This window comes from Peromyscus californicus, unplaced genomic scaffold, assembly GCF_007827085.1.
Source record: "Peromyscus californicus insignis strain IS unplaced genomic scaffold, ASM782708v3 Scaffold_14__1_contigs__length_90479793_seg_2, whole genome shotgun sequence".
NCBI lineage: Eukaryota > Metazoa > Chordata > Mammalia > Rodentia > Cricetidae > Peromyscus > Peromyscus californicus.
Window position 1 is genome coordinate 71,976,278 of NW_026294436.1, and position 18,074 is coordinate 71,994,351.

Below are 18,074 nucleotides of genomic sequence, written 5' to 3' on the forward strand. Positions count from 1 at the left end.
GAACATTTAAAAACTGCTTTGAGCACCAAAAAAAGCATGGGAAGAATTAAGATGGGGTAGATCCATCATTTTTATGATTAGAATATCATCATTTTAACATCGTTGCTTACATCAACCAACATGTTGAGAAATACCAAGATTCCTCTTCCCCTGTCCCTTTCCTGCCCCATCAGTTGACTGGTTACTATAAATGCACTTCATAGGGAACTTTTTTGGGGGGGAGATATCTGATAAAATGTACTTACAATATTGAGAACTGTTTAAGGTGTACATATGGCAGATATAATTCACATATCAGTAAGAAATAATCAGAAGTATTCTGTGTCTCTTTTACAGGGACAACATAAACTTAATGACTTCATTGCTGAGAGAAATAAGAGGTTATCTGAAATAAATGCTACATAAACAACTTGTGATTCTCTGAGGCATGCAATTTGGTTTGTAAATGAGATTCCTATGGTAAATATATGTACCTGATGTATGCCCGGACTTGGCACCCACGAAACCAGCTCTGGATCGTCACAGCTGCATCATTCTCTTTCTTTCTAAACTCGTCAATGGCACTAAAACATATTTTAAATTATTTCATTAGTAACTAATGTAATTCTAAGGCAAATCAACCTGTTAACCTTAATTTTTAATTTCTTCTAAGATGGTAATTACAACTCACATGTCATTTTAAAGAAATTAAAATACTAAATTAAGAAAAACACATTTCAAAAAATGAGTTTTAAAAATTAACCTTTCTCTGAGAAGCCATGAGCTTTCAACAGCTTTGCCTATTTTATTTTTATAATCATCTGTTATGCTACTAATTAATTTGGTAGCAATTTTTTATTAGGGAATGAAAAACAATGTGCTACTTTGTCAGTATTTTAAAAACATAATTATTTGAACTTACGGTTTAAATGCCACTACACATGTATCACGCAAAGTAAAATGCCTGCATATTTAACTCACTCATCAGTTAAATGTACTGCCTCCAATTCAAATGAATCTATCATAAAATACCTACTTTGGTACAAGCTGGCTTATATTAAAGAATTCAGTAAGTGTGTTGCAGGCTTATAAAAAAACAAGAAACTTAATTCTTAGGTTTTACTGACTTACAATGAGAAAAGTTGAGTCAAGACATCTTTCTGTATCTATTCTAATTGATGTCAATAGTATCTTGTCTTTCCACTGCCAACTGATAAAGCACAGTGGACTGTGGACTGCAGAATATATTTTTTAGAAGGTGGTTGGCCTACAGTTAGTACCTCATCTTTGCTGAATGAACACAGTAGGTAACATGGCAACACTTCTTTCTTGTTGACTGGTTTTCTGTAGGTATGTGCATATGACCATCCACATTCAGGTGGATATATGTGTATGTAGCATCTAGAGGTTGGCATAGTTGTCCTCCTGAATTACCCTTTATCTTTTTTAACACAGAGTCACTGGACCTGAAGCTCATTGATTCAGATAGCCTGGCCAACAGAAATGCAGGGGGTGTTCACCTTCAGATGAACAGCTACAAGCAGTGAATGACTGCTGAGAGAGGGAGAATCAGTCTTCCACAGGGATGAACCACTTAACTGTTTATCCAGTACCAAGTGGTCAGCCCTAAAAACCTATACATATGAACAACACTAGATGGATCCAGTGGTTGTAATTATATATTTGTTCATGTATGTGTATGTTAAAAAAATAAAAAAGAGACCATGCATTTGAGAGTGGAAGACACAAGAGGTGTTAGAGGGATAGGAAATGATGTAAATACAGCACATAAACATGAAATTTAAAGAATGTAAAAAGACACACCCTGTGCATTACCTTCAATTAAAGTGGTAATCAAGAACTATGAGCGGATAGGAATACAATCTACTCTCTCCATCTGTTAGTCCTCTACCTCTCACAGCTTTCAAATATAGTTAAAGTACACATCTGTGCACAGAAGCATATCTACAAAGACACATCAAGTGTGCCCAACAGTCACATGATTCTAAGCACTGATGACAGATAACCCAGGTTATATATAGGTAAACCACAGCATTGCCACTAAGGTCAAACAATAGGAAAGCAATTATATTTGAATTTGATAGATTAGAAACAAAGTAACCTTAGGATTTTTACATTATCAATTTGCAAAGCTCCAACAGTAATAGCACACAACCACAAATCTGATAAGTTATTTCAAAGACAGGAATCAAACACATAAACCATTAAAGACAAGAAATATTAACTTTGAAAGCAAATAAATAGATTAACAGAGAAAATATATATTATTTTAGGACAGTTTTTCATATTCTGAAGTAAAGGCTTTTATAAAAATAAATCATAGAATTGGAAAAAAACATTGAACATATTCTACATTTTGTGTGTCTTTGTGTGCATTTATGTGTTTTCATGGAGGTGCGGTTACACATGCAAGTGTGTATATGTGAAGAGGCCAGTGGTCAATCTCAAGTGTTGTCCCTCAGGTGCCAGCCTGTTTTGGAACAGGGTTTCTCACTGTCTGGAGCTGGATGAGTAGGCTAGGATGGTTGGTCAGCAAGCCCCAAGAATCTCTGTCTGCTGCTGCCCCACGCTGAGATTACTAGCTGCACCACTACACATGGCATCTTTACATGGGAGCTGAGGACTGAACTCAGGTCGTCAAGAGCTTTACTACCTCTCCATTACTTCACACGTGTTTTCAAAGTGATCATACAAATGCACATCCTCATGAGCGTGGTGTGAATGTAAAAAGCTGAGACAGATGGATTCTACACAGTGAGACTCTGTCTCAAAAAAGGAAAGTTCATTTTCATGTCAATAAATATTCTTACATTTTGTAGAGCAACAATTACCCTTCAATCCCCAAAATAGGATTAAAAGTAGCTTTTTATTATTTTTATCAAGTGTTTTTATTCAGAAGGAAGTAAGCATTGTGTGGAATTGCTACAGGTATTAAGTAGGAAAGACACACTCCCAGGTTAAAGAGCTGGTAGCCTATGATGATGGCTCTAACATTGAGAGCCTCACTCACCTCTTAAGGCCACAAAATGAAGCTTAGTTGCCAACTCTGCCATTCTTGATAGCTGCCTGGAATACAGAAGATCTAGTTGTAGGGTATTGGCTCTAAAATTTATTATCTATGGATGGAATCCACAAATTTTAGAAGGAATAACTTACCTTCTAAAATTGAGAGGGAGAGAAAGAGATGGAGGAAACAGGAGAGAGGAAGGGAGACAGGAAAGAAAGGGGGCCAACAAGCTATGTGGTGGTGCTCATCAGCAATCCCAACCCTCGGGAAGATCAGGAGTTCAAGGATCCTCAGTTACACAGCCAGTCCGAGGCCAGCTTGGGCTACATGGCCCTCTGTCCCAAACAGACAAACAAAACCAGGATTGTGTTTTCAAGATCATCAAAGTCAAGTGAACTGAGATTATTTGATTCTGAGTACACAGAGTGGCTGAAAAGAGGTCTTCCTTCTTATAAATGTGAAGCGCAAATTTACACCATTATTTAAACAACTAACCACAACAAACCTTCACTGAAGAGGCCCTGCTGTGTTGTAAGGGAGCAAACATGCTGTACATCTGAAGACCAGCTCTTGCACTTGAGCTAATATTGATGTGGCTTCTAAAACAATGCTTAATGAAAATGCTGTGATGAGTGTGTAGTTCCTACATCCCCAAGAGGTTCACTCTTGGCCACTTATCCTGCTAAGACCCCATCAATCCAAGCTCAAGACATTGGAAGAATCCTGAAGGTGTTTCTGAAGAAACTTAAGACAGAGGAGGCTCTAAAGAAACTTGGAAGGCCTCAGCATCCATCCCAGGGAAGGCCGGGACAGTGCACTGGAACATGATTAGCTGCGCCCACACCAGCTATCTTTTCACCCCGCCAAGGCTGATATTTGCTGACTACACCAAACGATTGTTAGTAAATCTGTGTTTTCATATTATAGCTCTGTACTAAACATTGAAACAGGAAGAGCAATCTAATCAAAGACAGACTGGTACAGAAATAACAGGGAATGCAATTATATTCTTGCAGAAAATTAAGTATATTGATACATCTGAAATGGATAGAAAAAAGCATATTAATGGGAAATATACAGCATAATATTTATGTTCTCATATTTATAAGAAGCTGTTTAACAGAACACATATGACACTGCACATCCAGAAATGTAATTCTCTGCAGAACCCAGAATTGGAGAATGAAACCTGAAAGGAGAATTTTAGTAACCATTGATTCATGAAGTTACTATATAGTAGCCACGCAATGCTTTTGCCATTAAAGTAGGAAAATGAAAGAATCTGATACAATCTCTTAGAAAACTATGAGTCAATTTTTAAGTTTAAGAGAATTATTGGTCAAGTTTCTTAATCTTAAATTAGGTTTTTCCTTTAAAATTTCAGTCAAAACACCATAGGCACAGCATAGAGAACCTAGGGTGAAGTCCTGGAGTCCTAGCGTTCAGCAGGTTGGGAAAAGGAGATCTGAATTGCTGCACTCCAGGCTCTCAAAGTCTACCCGAATAACACAGCAATACCTCAATTAAAAAACCAATAAGTGAAGATTTTTAAAATGAATTTTTACTTTATGTGTGTATTCTTGAGTGTATGTACACTATGTGGGTGCAGGTACCCATGGAGGTCACCTGGAACTGGAGCTACAGGTAGTTGTCAGCTGTCCAATGTAGGAGCTGCGAACCAAACCTGTGTCCTTTGCAAGAGCAGCAATTTCTCTTAACCACTAAGCCATCTCTCCAAGTCCACAAATAAATATTATCTATTTACTTATTACCATGTTATTTTAAAAATGCTATCTCTGAAGCTTACGGGAAAACAAATACTAGTTGGCCAATAAGTTATTCATTAATTCAAAGTTATTTACCACATAAAAACTGTGTGTAAGCTAGTATGCTTCTCAAAGACATACATATGCACATTATATGTATATAAGCTTCGAAACTAATATTCCTGAAGATAACAACATTAATTAAAACAAGTGAAGAATCAAATACTATATTAAAAGGTAAAAAATAAATTCACAAGTGGAAGAGATTGTTTGTAGGAAAGAACAGGGGAAAAAGGGATTAAAAGAATCAGGTTGATTTTAAAACTTGACTGGTTCTCAAAGGGGTAGCACTCCTAGGCACTGTATCTGAACCACCAGTGTTGGGATTACTCCTTAGGTGCCTTGGATTCAACATAGGCAAAGGAACATGTCTCAACCCGCTTCTCCAGAGACATGCTCATTGTTATTCATCTTAAAGCAGTTCTTTGTCAAGAACGGCAGTGTTATTAAAACAATGACTCCTATCAGACTGAGAAGCAATAGTCAGCATTGGTTCAGACTTCACCATTTTAAAACTAATTAGTCACAAAAGTCTTACTTCTCAAATGGTCTTTCCCACTCGAGTCTTTTATCCAATCTACCAATTAAAAGGTTTTCTTTTTTGGAACAAGGTCTCCTTGTGTAGCCCCAGGCTAAAATTATGGATCATCTTGCCCAATGTACCATAGGATGGGAAGCATGTGTTACCACACCTGGGATGAATGATCTTTAAAACATTTTATAGCATTATTTACTTATTTTATTGGGGATGGGGAGCAGTAAATGCAGGTCAGAGGACAATTTGAAGGCATCAGTTGTGGTGATATTTTATTTGTGTACCCCAATAAAGCTTATCTGGGGATCAGAGGAAAAAGCCAGCCACTATATTAAACATAGAGGTCAGGCAGTGGTAGCACATGCCTTTAATCCTAGCATTCAGGAGGCAGAGATTCATCCTGATTTCTGTGAGTTCAAGGCCACAATGGGAACAGAGCCAGGCGTGGTGGTACATGCCTTTAATTCCAGCACTAGTTTACCATAGAGGTCTGGAGGCCTGTACAGACAGACAGGAAGTGATGTAGCTGGGCAGAGAGAGGAAGAAAGATGGCAGGGCACAGAAAGGTATATAAGGCATGAGTATACAGGAAGTAGCTCTCTCTTTGGCTGAGGATTTCCTAGAGCTAAGAGGTGGCTGGCTTGCTCTCTGATCATTCAGCTTTCACCCCAATATCTGGCTGTGTTTTTTTTTTTTTATTAATAAGACCATTTAGCAATTCGTGTTACAATCAGTTCTTTCCTATCCTATGGATCCTAAGGATGGACTCAGATCTTCATTTCAGACTTGGCAAGTTTCTGTTGAATCACCTTACTGGTCTCTTAAATCATCTTTTGAAAACAAATCTAAGCATGCCATTGTTTCCTTGAATGCTTTAAAAATCCAACCCCAGATGACATCTTAAAACTTCTGAATGAAGTCACAGCACCTAGAATACCAAACAAAACCTCCTCGGTCTGCCCAGACACAATGCCATCTAGGGAGTCTTCTGTTCCATTCATTCCCAGACACAATCCCCTCATCTAGGGAGTCTTCTGTTCCACGCATTCCCTGAACAAACCATGCTCTACTCACCCTTAGACTGCAGTAACTCTTTGAATTGGTTTTCTAACTACAACCTCCAGGAAGATTAATCCGCATGCTTAAGGCCTTCTACATACCAATGATAACACATTTATTCATCAAGCCTTCAAGGCTGGGCTCACATTCTACTCCTATCTATTTTCCATACATAGTAAAGTACCTGGAAGTACCAGCAAGACTGAAATGAAGGCAGAAGACTGGGGCTTTCAGAGTAGGATATGTAATACTATAGACACAGAATTCTTGGAATACAGTATAATCATTCTGACAGTGAACCACGTATCTCCATAGGTTACAATCTTTGGTTTATAAAAGTTTAGAATGAAACTAAATAAGGAAAAAACTGGCTCAAGTATAAGATAAAAAATATAACGCTATGTCATAGAAGTGACTGGAAATACATCAAAAAAGGAATTGATTGGGTACTTGATTGACAAGCATCAAATGCTATGGAAACCGTGGCAACATGATTACTATGCAAGGGGCTACAGGGTAAGGGGAAGTTTTTCATTCTTCTTTTAAAATTATATCCGAGTTAATAGCATGATGTGATAGGGAAGCATATAAAATGTCATTTATGACACACACAACAAGGACACACCAATACAGTGTCCATTAGAGCAGGGAACTCAAAGAAGAATGCAGAGATAATTCCATTCAACAAGGTAGCTATGAGATAAAGCCCAAGATACAGGATAAAGCTGACTCTTCCTATTAGCCATTTACCATTAACATCTAATGTGATTCTACTAGATCTACTTCTCATTTTAATACAGTCTGTTAAATGACTGAAACATTTTTTTCCCTGCTCTCTATCAACAGTCAGCAGATGTCTGCCTCTGCAACAAAGAGAGATGGGAATAAGGTGCACAGACTCCCGTAATACCTTTTAGAGTCCACACATTAGTTAATGTACTGCACATTGCATTCATCATTTCCTTCTGTCACCACACACAGAACATAAGCAGTCAAGTCCACAGCAGTTTGAGTTTGTTTTAAAATCTCTCGTGGTGATACCAGTCAAGTGGCAAATTAATCTGTTCCTGGAGTATTAATAATAATGTATATAAATAAAAAGGTATGCTGTATTAATAAGTATATATATATATACATATACCACAAAGTGGAAGAAACACTAAAAATTACTAGTAACCAACATACCACTAAGTTTTAACTTATGCACTGAAATCTTACTTCTATAGATGTATTTCTGTTGTTCTTTTAAAATAACTGCTTCAAATGAAATTTACAGATACTTTGGTTAGCACTGGGACACTGAGTGCTCACACAATATGTCATGAACCACTAGACATTTTATATTTAAAATGAAAAACTGTGGGTAACACTTTATTTTAATGGTAAAATAATTAGTTCCAGATTATAATGTAAATCCTATAGCAGTGAATAAATTATGACATCTACATGGATTTGAAATAAATTTATTATGATCAGTGTTATCACAGTGAATACTGAATGAATTAATAATGATAAAAGACCCAAAGTATTAACAGCAGTGCAATAAAACATCAAGAGGAAGCAGGAAGTTTCTGGTCGCCTTGTCATCAGCTATAGGCATGGTAACTCTGAATAGTACGTGTGCACGTCAGAGGCCAGGAATTAATGGCAGTGAGTAGAAAAATGAGAAGAGCAGATGGGTAAGGATCTGTGCAGTAATATGCAAATATTGTTTTTACATATCTCCAGACTGGACATCGTCTGACCCACATATATTAGCTATGAATAAATAAACACCAGATTATAAACCCCATACTCTTCCCTCTTCATTACCAGACAATAGATAACTGTTTTAGACTGTAGGAATAATATTCCAACATTGGCTGACCTATGTTATCAGATATGTTGATGTGTAGAATGACTGTTTTGCATATAATTTTGCTAGTCCTCAAGGTTTTTAGGTTTCTTTCTTTTTTCTTTTCTTTTCTTTTCTTTCTTTTTTTTTTTTTTTTTTTTTTTTGATTTTTGAGACAGGGTTTCTCTGTGCAGTTTTGGTGCCTGTCCTGGATCTTGCTTTGCAGACCAGGCTGGCCTTGAACTCACAGAGATCTGCCTGGCTCTGCCTCCCGAGAGCTGAGATTAAAGGTGTGCGCCACCACCACCTGGCGGTTTTTAGGTTTCTTAAAGGGAGAAATTATACTTAATCCATATTTTATGTTATAATCATCATTATGTTGGGATAAAAGGCACTTGATGCCAACAAACAGGGCTACTCTTAGGAATTGGGAACTCCATTTTGTTTCTCATTAATATTCTCATTACTATTGTTGTTGTTATTTAACAGGTTAATGAATGTGGGGCTGAAAGGACCTTAATATTACATCTCAGGAAATATCACAGTTTGTCACAAAGACTATTACTTTTTACCTTCTAAGTTTGATATTAGAGGGAGAGAGGAGGGGAGAGAGACAGAGACAGAGACAGAGACAGAGAGACAGAGAGAGACAGAGAGAGCGCTTCTAGCAAATTTTAATTTCAAATACTGTTTTTAATTTCTAAAAGTTTCATTTTTCTTTCATTTCTTATAAAGTTGTTATATTCATGCTTTCCTCTTGATTTTTAAATACATTTGAAAAGCAACTTTAAAAAAAAGCCTTGCCGGGCGGTGGTGGCGCACGCCTTTAATCCCAGCACTCGGGAGGCAGAGCCAGGTGGATCTCTGTAAGTTCGAGGCCAGCCTGGACTACCAAGTGAGTTCCAGGAAAGGCGCAAAGCTACACAGAGAAACCCTGTCTCGAAAAACCAAAAAAAAAAAAAAAAAAAAAGCCTTATCTAATTGTATGATTTTATATTCCTGGGTTTGTTTCTACTGACGAAATTTTTTCACTCCTGCTTACAGGTGAAGTTCGCTATATTTTTGTTTCCCCAAGACTTACTGAATAGAGCCAGATACTGCACACGCTCCACTTTGAAGAGGTCAGAATTGTACATCACTCATCTCCAGGCAGAAACAAACAAATGAACAAGTAGGGAAGTTATCTAGCTAATCTCATTTGTTTGCCTCTTTGAGATCAAATCCTACATTGGTTACTATACGGTGCCTAAAGATCATTTAAAAAGACATTTTACTTAATCTAGTTTTTCAAGGTCAGGGCCAAGAGTTCTAATAGCAATATCTTTATGCACAATTTAATCTTGGTTCCAAAGCAACATTTTTTTCTCAGAACATATTTTTCATATTGATTTGTTTATTTCATAAATAGTTTATGATTACTTAATGCTAAACATAAAAATGTAACCAAGACAGAAAAATATAGAAATTGCTAAGACTCTAATCTCCCCCATCCTCCAGTTTTCAAACTCTAAACCTTTATAGATTGCTTTGTTTATTTCCAGATCCATACTTTAGGACTCTATAAATTCCTACATTCTAAAATTGACTAAACATACTTTTACTTTGTCTCAAGGATTTTTTTCACGTCATGATGTACAAAATTTATTTATTTATAGATGCTTTTGAAACCTCCATTTGTGTGCCCATGTGCACATCGTGACAAGGATGTGGGGGTCAGAGGACAGCTCCCAGGAGTCAGCTCTCTTCTTCCACCATGTGGGTCTTAGGTATCAAACTCAGGTCATGATGTTTGGAAATGGGAGCCTTTACTAGCTGAGACATCTCACTAACCCATTATGCCCCTTAAACTTTTTTTTTTTTTCCGAGACAGGGTTTCTCTGTGTAGCTTTGGAGCCTGTCCTGGAACTCACTCTGTGGACCAGGCTGGCCTCAAACTCACAGAGATCCGCCTGCCTCCGCCTCCTGAGTGCTGGAATTTATCCCCTTTAAAATTGCTGTGTCTATACCATACATATAAAGATATATAAATTGATCCCAGTTTTTTCTTACAAAAATAATTTTTTTAAAGAATGTCTTTGCATGAAAAGCATTATATGTAAAATTATCTTGTAATCTTATACAAATTGTATACATACAAGTTCATTTCTATATGAATAATAGAAAAACTGACATTTTTTGAGTCAAATTATATGTATATTGGTGAAATCAAAAATGGTACTGTTGTATTTTCAAACTACAATTTATATTCCCTAACTGTAAATTGCCCTGTATTCTGTAATATTATTTATGTTTATTTCTCCATTTTGTGAGGGGTGGTGGTTGTCATTTAGCCCACGCTACCCTCAAACTCCATACCTATCTGGAGATAGCCTTCCCCTCCTTGTCATCCCACTGCTGCCTTCCTTCCCAGCTTTGGGTTTCAGGTATGCTCCACCAACTCTGGCCTCACTTCACATTTCCAAATCTCTTTCTGTGAGTGCTTTATGGGATTATCAGTAAATGGATAATTTTACTACTTCCTTTAAAAGTTTTGCTTGTTTGTTTTGAGGCTAATCTCAAATTCATAGTAGTCCTCCTGCCTCATCTTCCTAAGTAGAGGGATTATGGATGTGAGCCACTATATCTGTCTTCCCTTGCAACCTTTATGCTTTTCTTTTACTATCTTGTAATATTTAATAACTATTAAGGAGAGGATAGCCTATTCTTTTTTGTTGCCTATTCTTCATATGCTATTGAGACAATTATATTTTGATCCATCTTAAACAACACATATGTATAAGTGTAGTCACAAGACAGGGCAAAAATACTGTAAAACTTTAATCAGGTTAGAAGCAAATGAAGAGAGTTATTCTGTAACTGTTGGCTGGGAAGACTATTCCAAGAAAGATGAACATCCTTAAAGCCTGAAGAACATCTTGGCTTATTTGACTACCAAGAATTTAAACAAGGCTTTGAGGTGTAGCTGTGAGTACATTCTCACACTCCAAAGCCCCTGATTCCATTCCCAGTACAACCCCAAAATTAAATATAGTAAGTTAAAAAATAAACTAACAAACCAGTGCATCGCTGCATCCAAATCAAATCATCTGATTTGGGTGCTGGTTTAGGACTGGGCAATGAGAGCAGGCTGGGAAGTTCTTGGAGTACATGGAGAGAACATTCATGTGGGCTGAAGCAGTCTGGAGGAACTTGACATTAAAGGCTGGAGAAAGGACCTGACAGGGTTTAAACATGAAACGTGCTCATTTGCTCATGGTCTGAATGCTTAGGGTGCTGCTATCTGTGGTGTTTGTGGAAACTAGAAGATGGGACACACTCCAGCATGTGGCTCTGGCAGGCCTTGCCCTTCTCCTTCACCTCCGCCTTGCTAAAAACCCTTAGATTACAGTCCTAAAGCTAGCTACCAAGGTCTATTCCCTTATTAGCCACTTCCTCCTCCTGAGGCTGACTACCAAAGTTCAGCAATCAGGAGCCCCCTTGGGTTCACCTAATTAACACAACCAATTAAAATTACACACCTCATCCTAACACAGGGGTTCCCCGTTTACCTTTATAAACTGCCATTTGCCTATGTGCCTGTGTGTCTCTATCCAGAGGCAGTCCTTTGTCCCCTGGGACAAATACCCCTATACCCTTAACTTTGTCCCCTTCTCCTTCCCCTAGTTCCCTATTTCCTTTACCACTGCATCCTAGTGCATTCTAACACAGACCTCCCCCTTCTTCTCCTCTTAAGAATGACACCTGCAAGGTCATTTGCTGCTGGTTTTCTGCCTGAGTCAGAAAGCAGCCACTTTTTTTTTTTTTTTTTTTTTTTTTTTTTTTTTTTTTTTTTTTTGGTTTTTTGAGACAGGGTTTCTCTGTGTAGCTTTGCGCCTTTTCCTGGAACTCACTTGGTAGCCCAGGCTGGCCTCGAACTCACAGAGATACAGAGATCCGCCTGGCTCTGCCTCCCGAGTGCTGGGATTAAAGGAGTGCGCCACCACCGCCTGGCAGAAAGCAGCCACTTTAACTTTTCTTCCCTGCTTAGTAAAGGGTCTCTCTGTGAAAACAAGTGTTTGGGTGTGGTTTGTGCCTGAGTTGGGGTCTGGAAGGGAGCTCATGCTGTGTGGGGGTCCCTTTCAGGACATCGTTTGGAGGGTGTTGGTCAAGGGGACCCCTTCTTGTTATAATCTTTGCTTGCTGTCCTTCTTTCTGCATCTTGCCCTCATGAAGTGAGGGATCTCATCTGCCACATGCTCCTGCTGCCCAGGGCCATAAAGCCAAGTGACCCCACTGAAACCAAGAGCCCAAAAGGTCATTTGTCCCTTAACTAGTTTATCTCAGGCACTAGGTCACAGTAATAAAGACCAAGCGACATCACGCACTAAAATGCTCATTGCTGTTTCCACTATTTGGTCTCTCTCCCTATCTTTCTTTAGAACGTTTCCCGATTTTATTTTCATTTGATTACAGATGAACAATCTAGTGTATATTTCTTTGGAAGAGGGTTCATGGAAGATACAGTGTGTTTAGATGTCTGAAATGTCTTTTGCCTCCTTGCTACAACATGAAACTTTGTTAGGATTCTTAAATCGTTTTAAATAATCAGAAATTATTATTTCTCCTGTCTTCTAAGTTTATATGTTGAAGAGACAAGGTATCCTATGCCAGTTTTTCTTTAGTAAATACTTCCCCTCCACTTTCTGCCTAGGCTAAAAATTGTGAGAATCTTTTTCTTTAGTATTCTTAAAATTATGCTGGATAAGCCAGGCTGTGGTGGTGCACACCTTTAATCCCAGCACTTGGGAGGCAGAGGCAGGTGGATCTCTGTGAGTTCCAGGCCAGCCTGGTCTACAGAGTGATTTCCAGAACAGCCAGGGCTGTTACACAGAGAAACCTGTCTCGAAAAAAATAAATAAATAAATAAATATTTATGCTGGATAATGTATAAAGGAATGTATGGTGGTTTGAATGATAATGCTCACCATAAAGTCATTTTTCAATACTTGGTCCTCAGTTGGTAGAATTGCTTGGGAAGGATTAAGGAGGTGTGGCTTTGTTGGAAGTGTGTCACTAGTGGCAGGTTTTTAGGTTTCAAAAGACTCATACTTGCTCTCTTTGGCTCCTGCCTGTGGATCAAGATGAAAGCTCTCAGCTTCTCTACCAGCACCATATCTTTCTGCCTGTGTCCACGCTACCCAATATGATGGTCATACATTCTAATGCTCTGAAACTGTAAGCCCCCAAATGAATCCTTTCTTCTATAAGTTGCCTTGATCATGGCATTTTATTACAACAATAGCTAAGGAACTAAGACATAAATTGGTACCAGGAGTGGGCTAGTGGTGCTTTTTGGAGGAATGAAGAACACCTTGGGACTCTGGACTAGGAAAGGGATTGAACACTGTAAGTGATACTTAATGGGCCATCCTACTAGAAGCTTGGAAGACAGGTGTTCTGAAAGAGATGTGGACTATGAAGGCTAACCTCAGGAAGTTTCAGAGGGGAATGATAGAAGTAACTGGGCTAGCAACCACTCGTGATTGATATTTTGGGAAAGAAGGTAGCTGCTTTTTGCCCATGTCCTAAGAATCCACCTGAGATAAAATTAAAAATAATGGATCAATTTCCATAGCAGAGGAGATTTCAAGACAGCCTAGTACTGACTCTGACCTGTGGTTATTAGTAATCACTCTTATGTAGGTCTACAATGAAAAAGAGAAACTGTAACAGAGAAACAAAATGTATAGTTTGAAGTGAAAAAGAGCATCAGGAAATTTAACGTTGGAATCAAAGATGGTGTTGAGAGAGAAAGATTAAAGAAAGGCTTGTTCTGAAATGGCATAAAGGGACTGGTGCTCTGAGAAGATCCCACACAGCTAAGCTTCCAACTGTTCAAAAGGGGAGGTCTGAGGAATTTTCTGCTTCTAAATAGCAAAAACAAAAGGAAACTTATGCAAATGGCAAATGTAACCCAAAGGATCAAGCTCTACCCTAAGCAGGCAGTTGAACTTGGGAGTATTGTCCACGTGGCTATGGAATTTCCCTCTGCAATTAAGGAAAGCCGCTTTGACCAGGGCTGTGTCAGGGGAGGCTTTGAAAAGTCCTTGTGTGAAGCTGTGAAAGCATAGTTTGTATTGCATTGGAGACCCAACGCTGTTGGAGATGCAAAAGTCATTAGACTTCAGCAAGGAGAGGGCAGACCAGGAGTGGTATCAGTCCAAGAGAGAGAATTGTGTTGCAGTCAGCAAAGCTGGAAGGAGCAATCTAAACCCTTTGACATCAGACATGGATCCATAGGATTTGGACTTTGCCCTGCTGGGCTTTGGTCTCACTTTGGTCCAGTATTTCCTCACTAAGCTCCCTTAATTCTCTTCAGGTATAGTAATGCATAGTCTGTGTTATTGTATAATGGAAGTATGTAATTTGCTTTTTGCTTTTGAGTTTGAAGGGGTTTACAGTTAAGAGATTGCCTTGAGTCTTGGAAGGGACTTTAGAGTTTTAAACTGTGTTGAGATTGTGAGAAAGTATGGGAACTTTGGAAGTTGATCTAAATACAGTTTGCATTATGATATGGACATGAACCTATGGGAGCCAGGGAGTAGACCACAGTGGCTTGGACGACAATGGCCCTCATAGGCTCACATATTTAAAAACTTGGATTTCCTCTTGGGGGAACTTATTGGAGGAGATTTAGAAAGCGTGGCCTTGTTAGAGAAGCTTTGTCACTGGGGGTGGATTTGAGGTTTCAAAAGCCTAGCACCATGTCATGTCATACTCTCTCTGCCTTGTGCTCATGGATCAAGACATAAGCTCTCAGCCATGTCTCCAGCACTATGCCTGACTGCCTTCTGTCATGCTCCTCACCGTGATGATCATGGATTCACCCTGTGGAACCCCCACTACTCTGTCTTCTAGAAACTGCTTATCAAAACAAGAGAAAAGTAACTAAGACAGTATGTCTTTTTAAGAAATTTTATGTAGGATCATTCAGAGCTACATTCTTCCTTTGGTTTAGTAAATTTTACTTGTAGTTTTTCTTTGTCATTAATAGATAACTTTTCTATTTACACATTAAATTCTGCAGTGACTATCATTCATTAAGTACACTGGTATAGCTGACATAAAATTCTTATCACACATTATTTTTAGTCATGTCTATTTATGGAAATCCCTCATTTGCTATCCTAAACATTTACTTTTCAGTAGCACCTATTCTATTTTTAAGTTCATCTATTACTTTATTAACTGAAAAAGTTTTAAAAATTGGTTATAGTACTCCTTCCCCCTCTAATTATTTCTGTAAATATTATTAGTATATTTTTATTGAAGTTAACATTATTAGTTCCAACCTCCCAGTAGTTACTTGTACTGGTATCTTAATATTCATGTTCCAAACTAAGATTTTCTTAAATGGTTTGTGAGGTTTTTCCTGTGTATGTTGATAGGAAATCACTCATTAACTATAGAGTGTTACATGCAGTTTACCTGGGTAGCCTCTTCACACCCTGTGAAAATTAGTTATTTTTTCTAAGAATTAGTAAAAAGGAGATTGCCAGGCTGAGATTTCCTCTTCTAGGGCACCAGGATATTACTGTAATTAACAAGGCAATTCCACATAATTTATCTGGTAATCAAGAGAGGTTTATTTCTGAGATAACTTACAGCCAATAGGGGTTGGTTACAGGATCCAGGAGAGATGAGGCACCATCCAGCAGAGAACTCTGGCTTGGTCTCCCATCCAGATTCCAGGATCTCGAGGTATCCAGAAGGGGCCAAACATGTCTTAAGGGACTCCCTCTCAGCCATGTCCCAGGGGCAGGTGTGGCAGTTACCTGCTGTCACTCTAGGGGCTGTGTTTCAAGGTCAAAGCTGGGACAGCTACCCACTGCATCTCCCCCTTTTGTCTAAATGAGAATATTCTAACCTAATACAAAACTATTTACAATAGGGATGATTATCAAATATTGTCCTGGAGGAATATGGGATAATGACCTATACAAGATGAAACTACACCAACAAGAACAACACCAAATGAGAAACACATACTAAAATCCAGAAGATTCTGGAACACAGGTAAATGGCACATTACAGAGGTCCTTCCAAAAGATGTCCTACCTTGAAGAACCTGAATCTAATACTTAATATGTTTTAGCTAAGATACAAGAAGATTGTAATTATAACTCTTAGTCTCCAATCCCATCAAAGACCTGAGAAGGAATAGAATAATACCTGAGAAGTGGGAGAAGGATGCAAGCAACTTTCAGGAGTCTTGTGAGAGTAAACAGGGACAGCTGGTAGACTGAACAGTCACCTAAAATTTCTCAGTATTGTTGGTACATTCAAATTGGCTACAGGCCTAGAGTATCTGTCAAACCATTTTCAGAAGCAGGTTTTTTGAAAGACTATCCTACCCTGTCTTGGAAGAGTTCAATAGTCACTTTTCCTTGTGTCCTGCTGGTACCAAAGGGACAGTATTAGTACTGTCAATAGTCGAGGCAAGGGCATTTCTTGTGTCAAGAAGAAGACAAACTTCCAAATGGAAATGTCTCAGAAGCCCAACATTCTCTCGGGATCAGATCAGTGCTGTCAGGCGCAATTGTGTCTCACATCAACGGAATTTCTAAAAAAGAATACTGAGCCCAAGTTTTATTGTTCCACTCCCAACCCTACAACTATCCATTCGTAATCTTGAGAAAAATGAAACATTTGGGAGAGGGACATCGTTCTTTTAAAGTTACTTATTTTTTTTCATAAAAAAATTAAGGTGTAATAAAAAATTTGGTAAAGAATTAAAAGTCAAAGCAACAGATTCATATCTACTTAACTGAGCTGCTATTAATTTATGTTAATAGAAATTAAGTAACTGTCTAAATTGAAGGCACTGAATCAACTTAATCACATTAGGAACTGCAGTCAGCTGACTATGTGGGGTCAGAAACAAACTACTACAGTGATGGAAACAACAAAGCCATATTCAGAACAGCGTCCTGAAGGCTGGTGCAGGGCACTGAACCACAAGCCACCCTCAGTCTTTTCTGGCTAGCATTATACTCATGTATGCTCTGTTTCCCAAACTGACCCGAGCCAGGCAGGAGAGACTCATGTAATTGAGCTACTTACTTTAATGAGGGAACTTAACGATTTAAGCATTGCTTATACCAAGTACAAATCTGCACAGAAAAAGATAAAATTACTAGATCTTTGATTTTTTTGCTCTTTGGCAAATGATTTAGACTAACCCTGATTTTCCTTAGCTATAATATATGAATAATAAAAAGTATCACATAAGGTAACTATCATTACATTTTAAAAAAATCTTGGTGTGTGATGTGGTGTGTGTGTGTGTGTGTGTGTGTGTGTGTGTGTGTTGTGCTTATACACACTGTGCAACATCATACATGTGGAATACACAGGACAATCTCAGGCTGCCTTGTCTTCCATCTTTTTTGAGGTCATGCTAGGTAGACCACAAGTCTTATGATAGTCTGTCTCTGTCTCTCATGTCACTAGAAGAGCTCTAATATCCTACCCAGCTTTATGTGGATTTGAACTAAGGTCCTAATGCTTGTATGGCAAGTGCTTTGAATACTGAATTATCTCCAGCCTATATATATATATATATCTATATATATATAGATATAGATATATATCTATATCTATATCTATATCTATCTATCTATCTATCTATCTATCTATCTATATATATATATATATATAGTGTGTGAGAACAGTTAGCAGTCTGCTCTTCACATAGTAGATATTCAATAATAATTATCTCTCAGTCTGTTCCCTTATCTATGATTCTACCATTCTCTCTTAGAGGTGCCAAGG

At 38.2% G+C, this 18,074-nt stretch overlaps 1 protein-coding gene across 1 annotated transcript in view; it reads right to left on the reverse strand.

Moving 5' to 3' along the window:
- Nucleotides 1-18,074, reverse strand: part of Spata17 (spermatogenesis associated 17) — a 174,574-nt gene that overhangs the window by 152,745 nt on the left and 3,755 nt on the right. Inside the window, 1 exon segment of the mRNA XM_052737958.1 lies at nt 474-563. Coding sequence (XP_052593918.1) covers nt 474-563 — 90 coding nt within the window.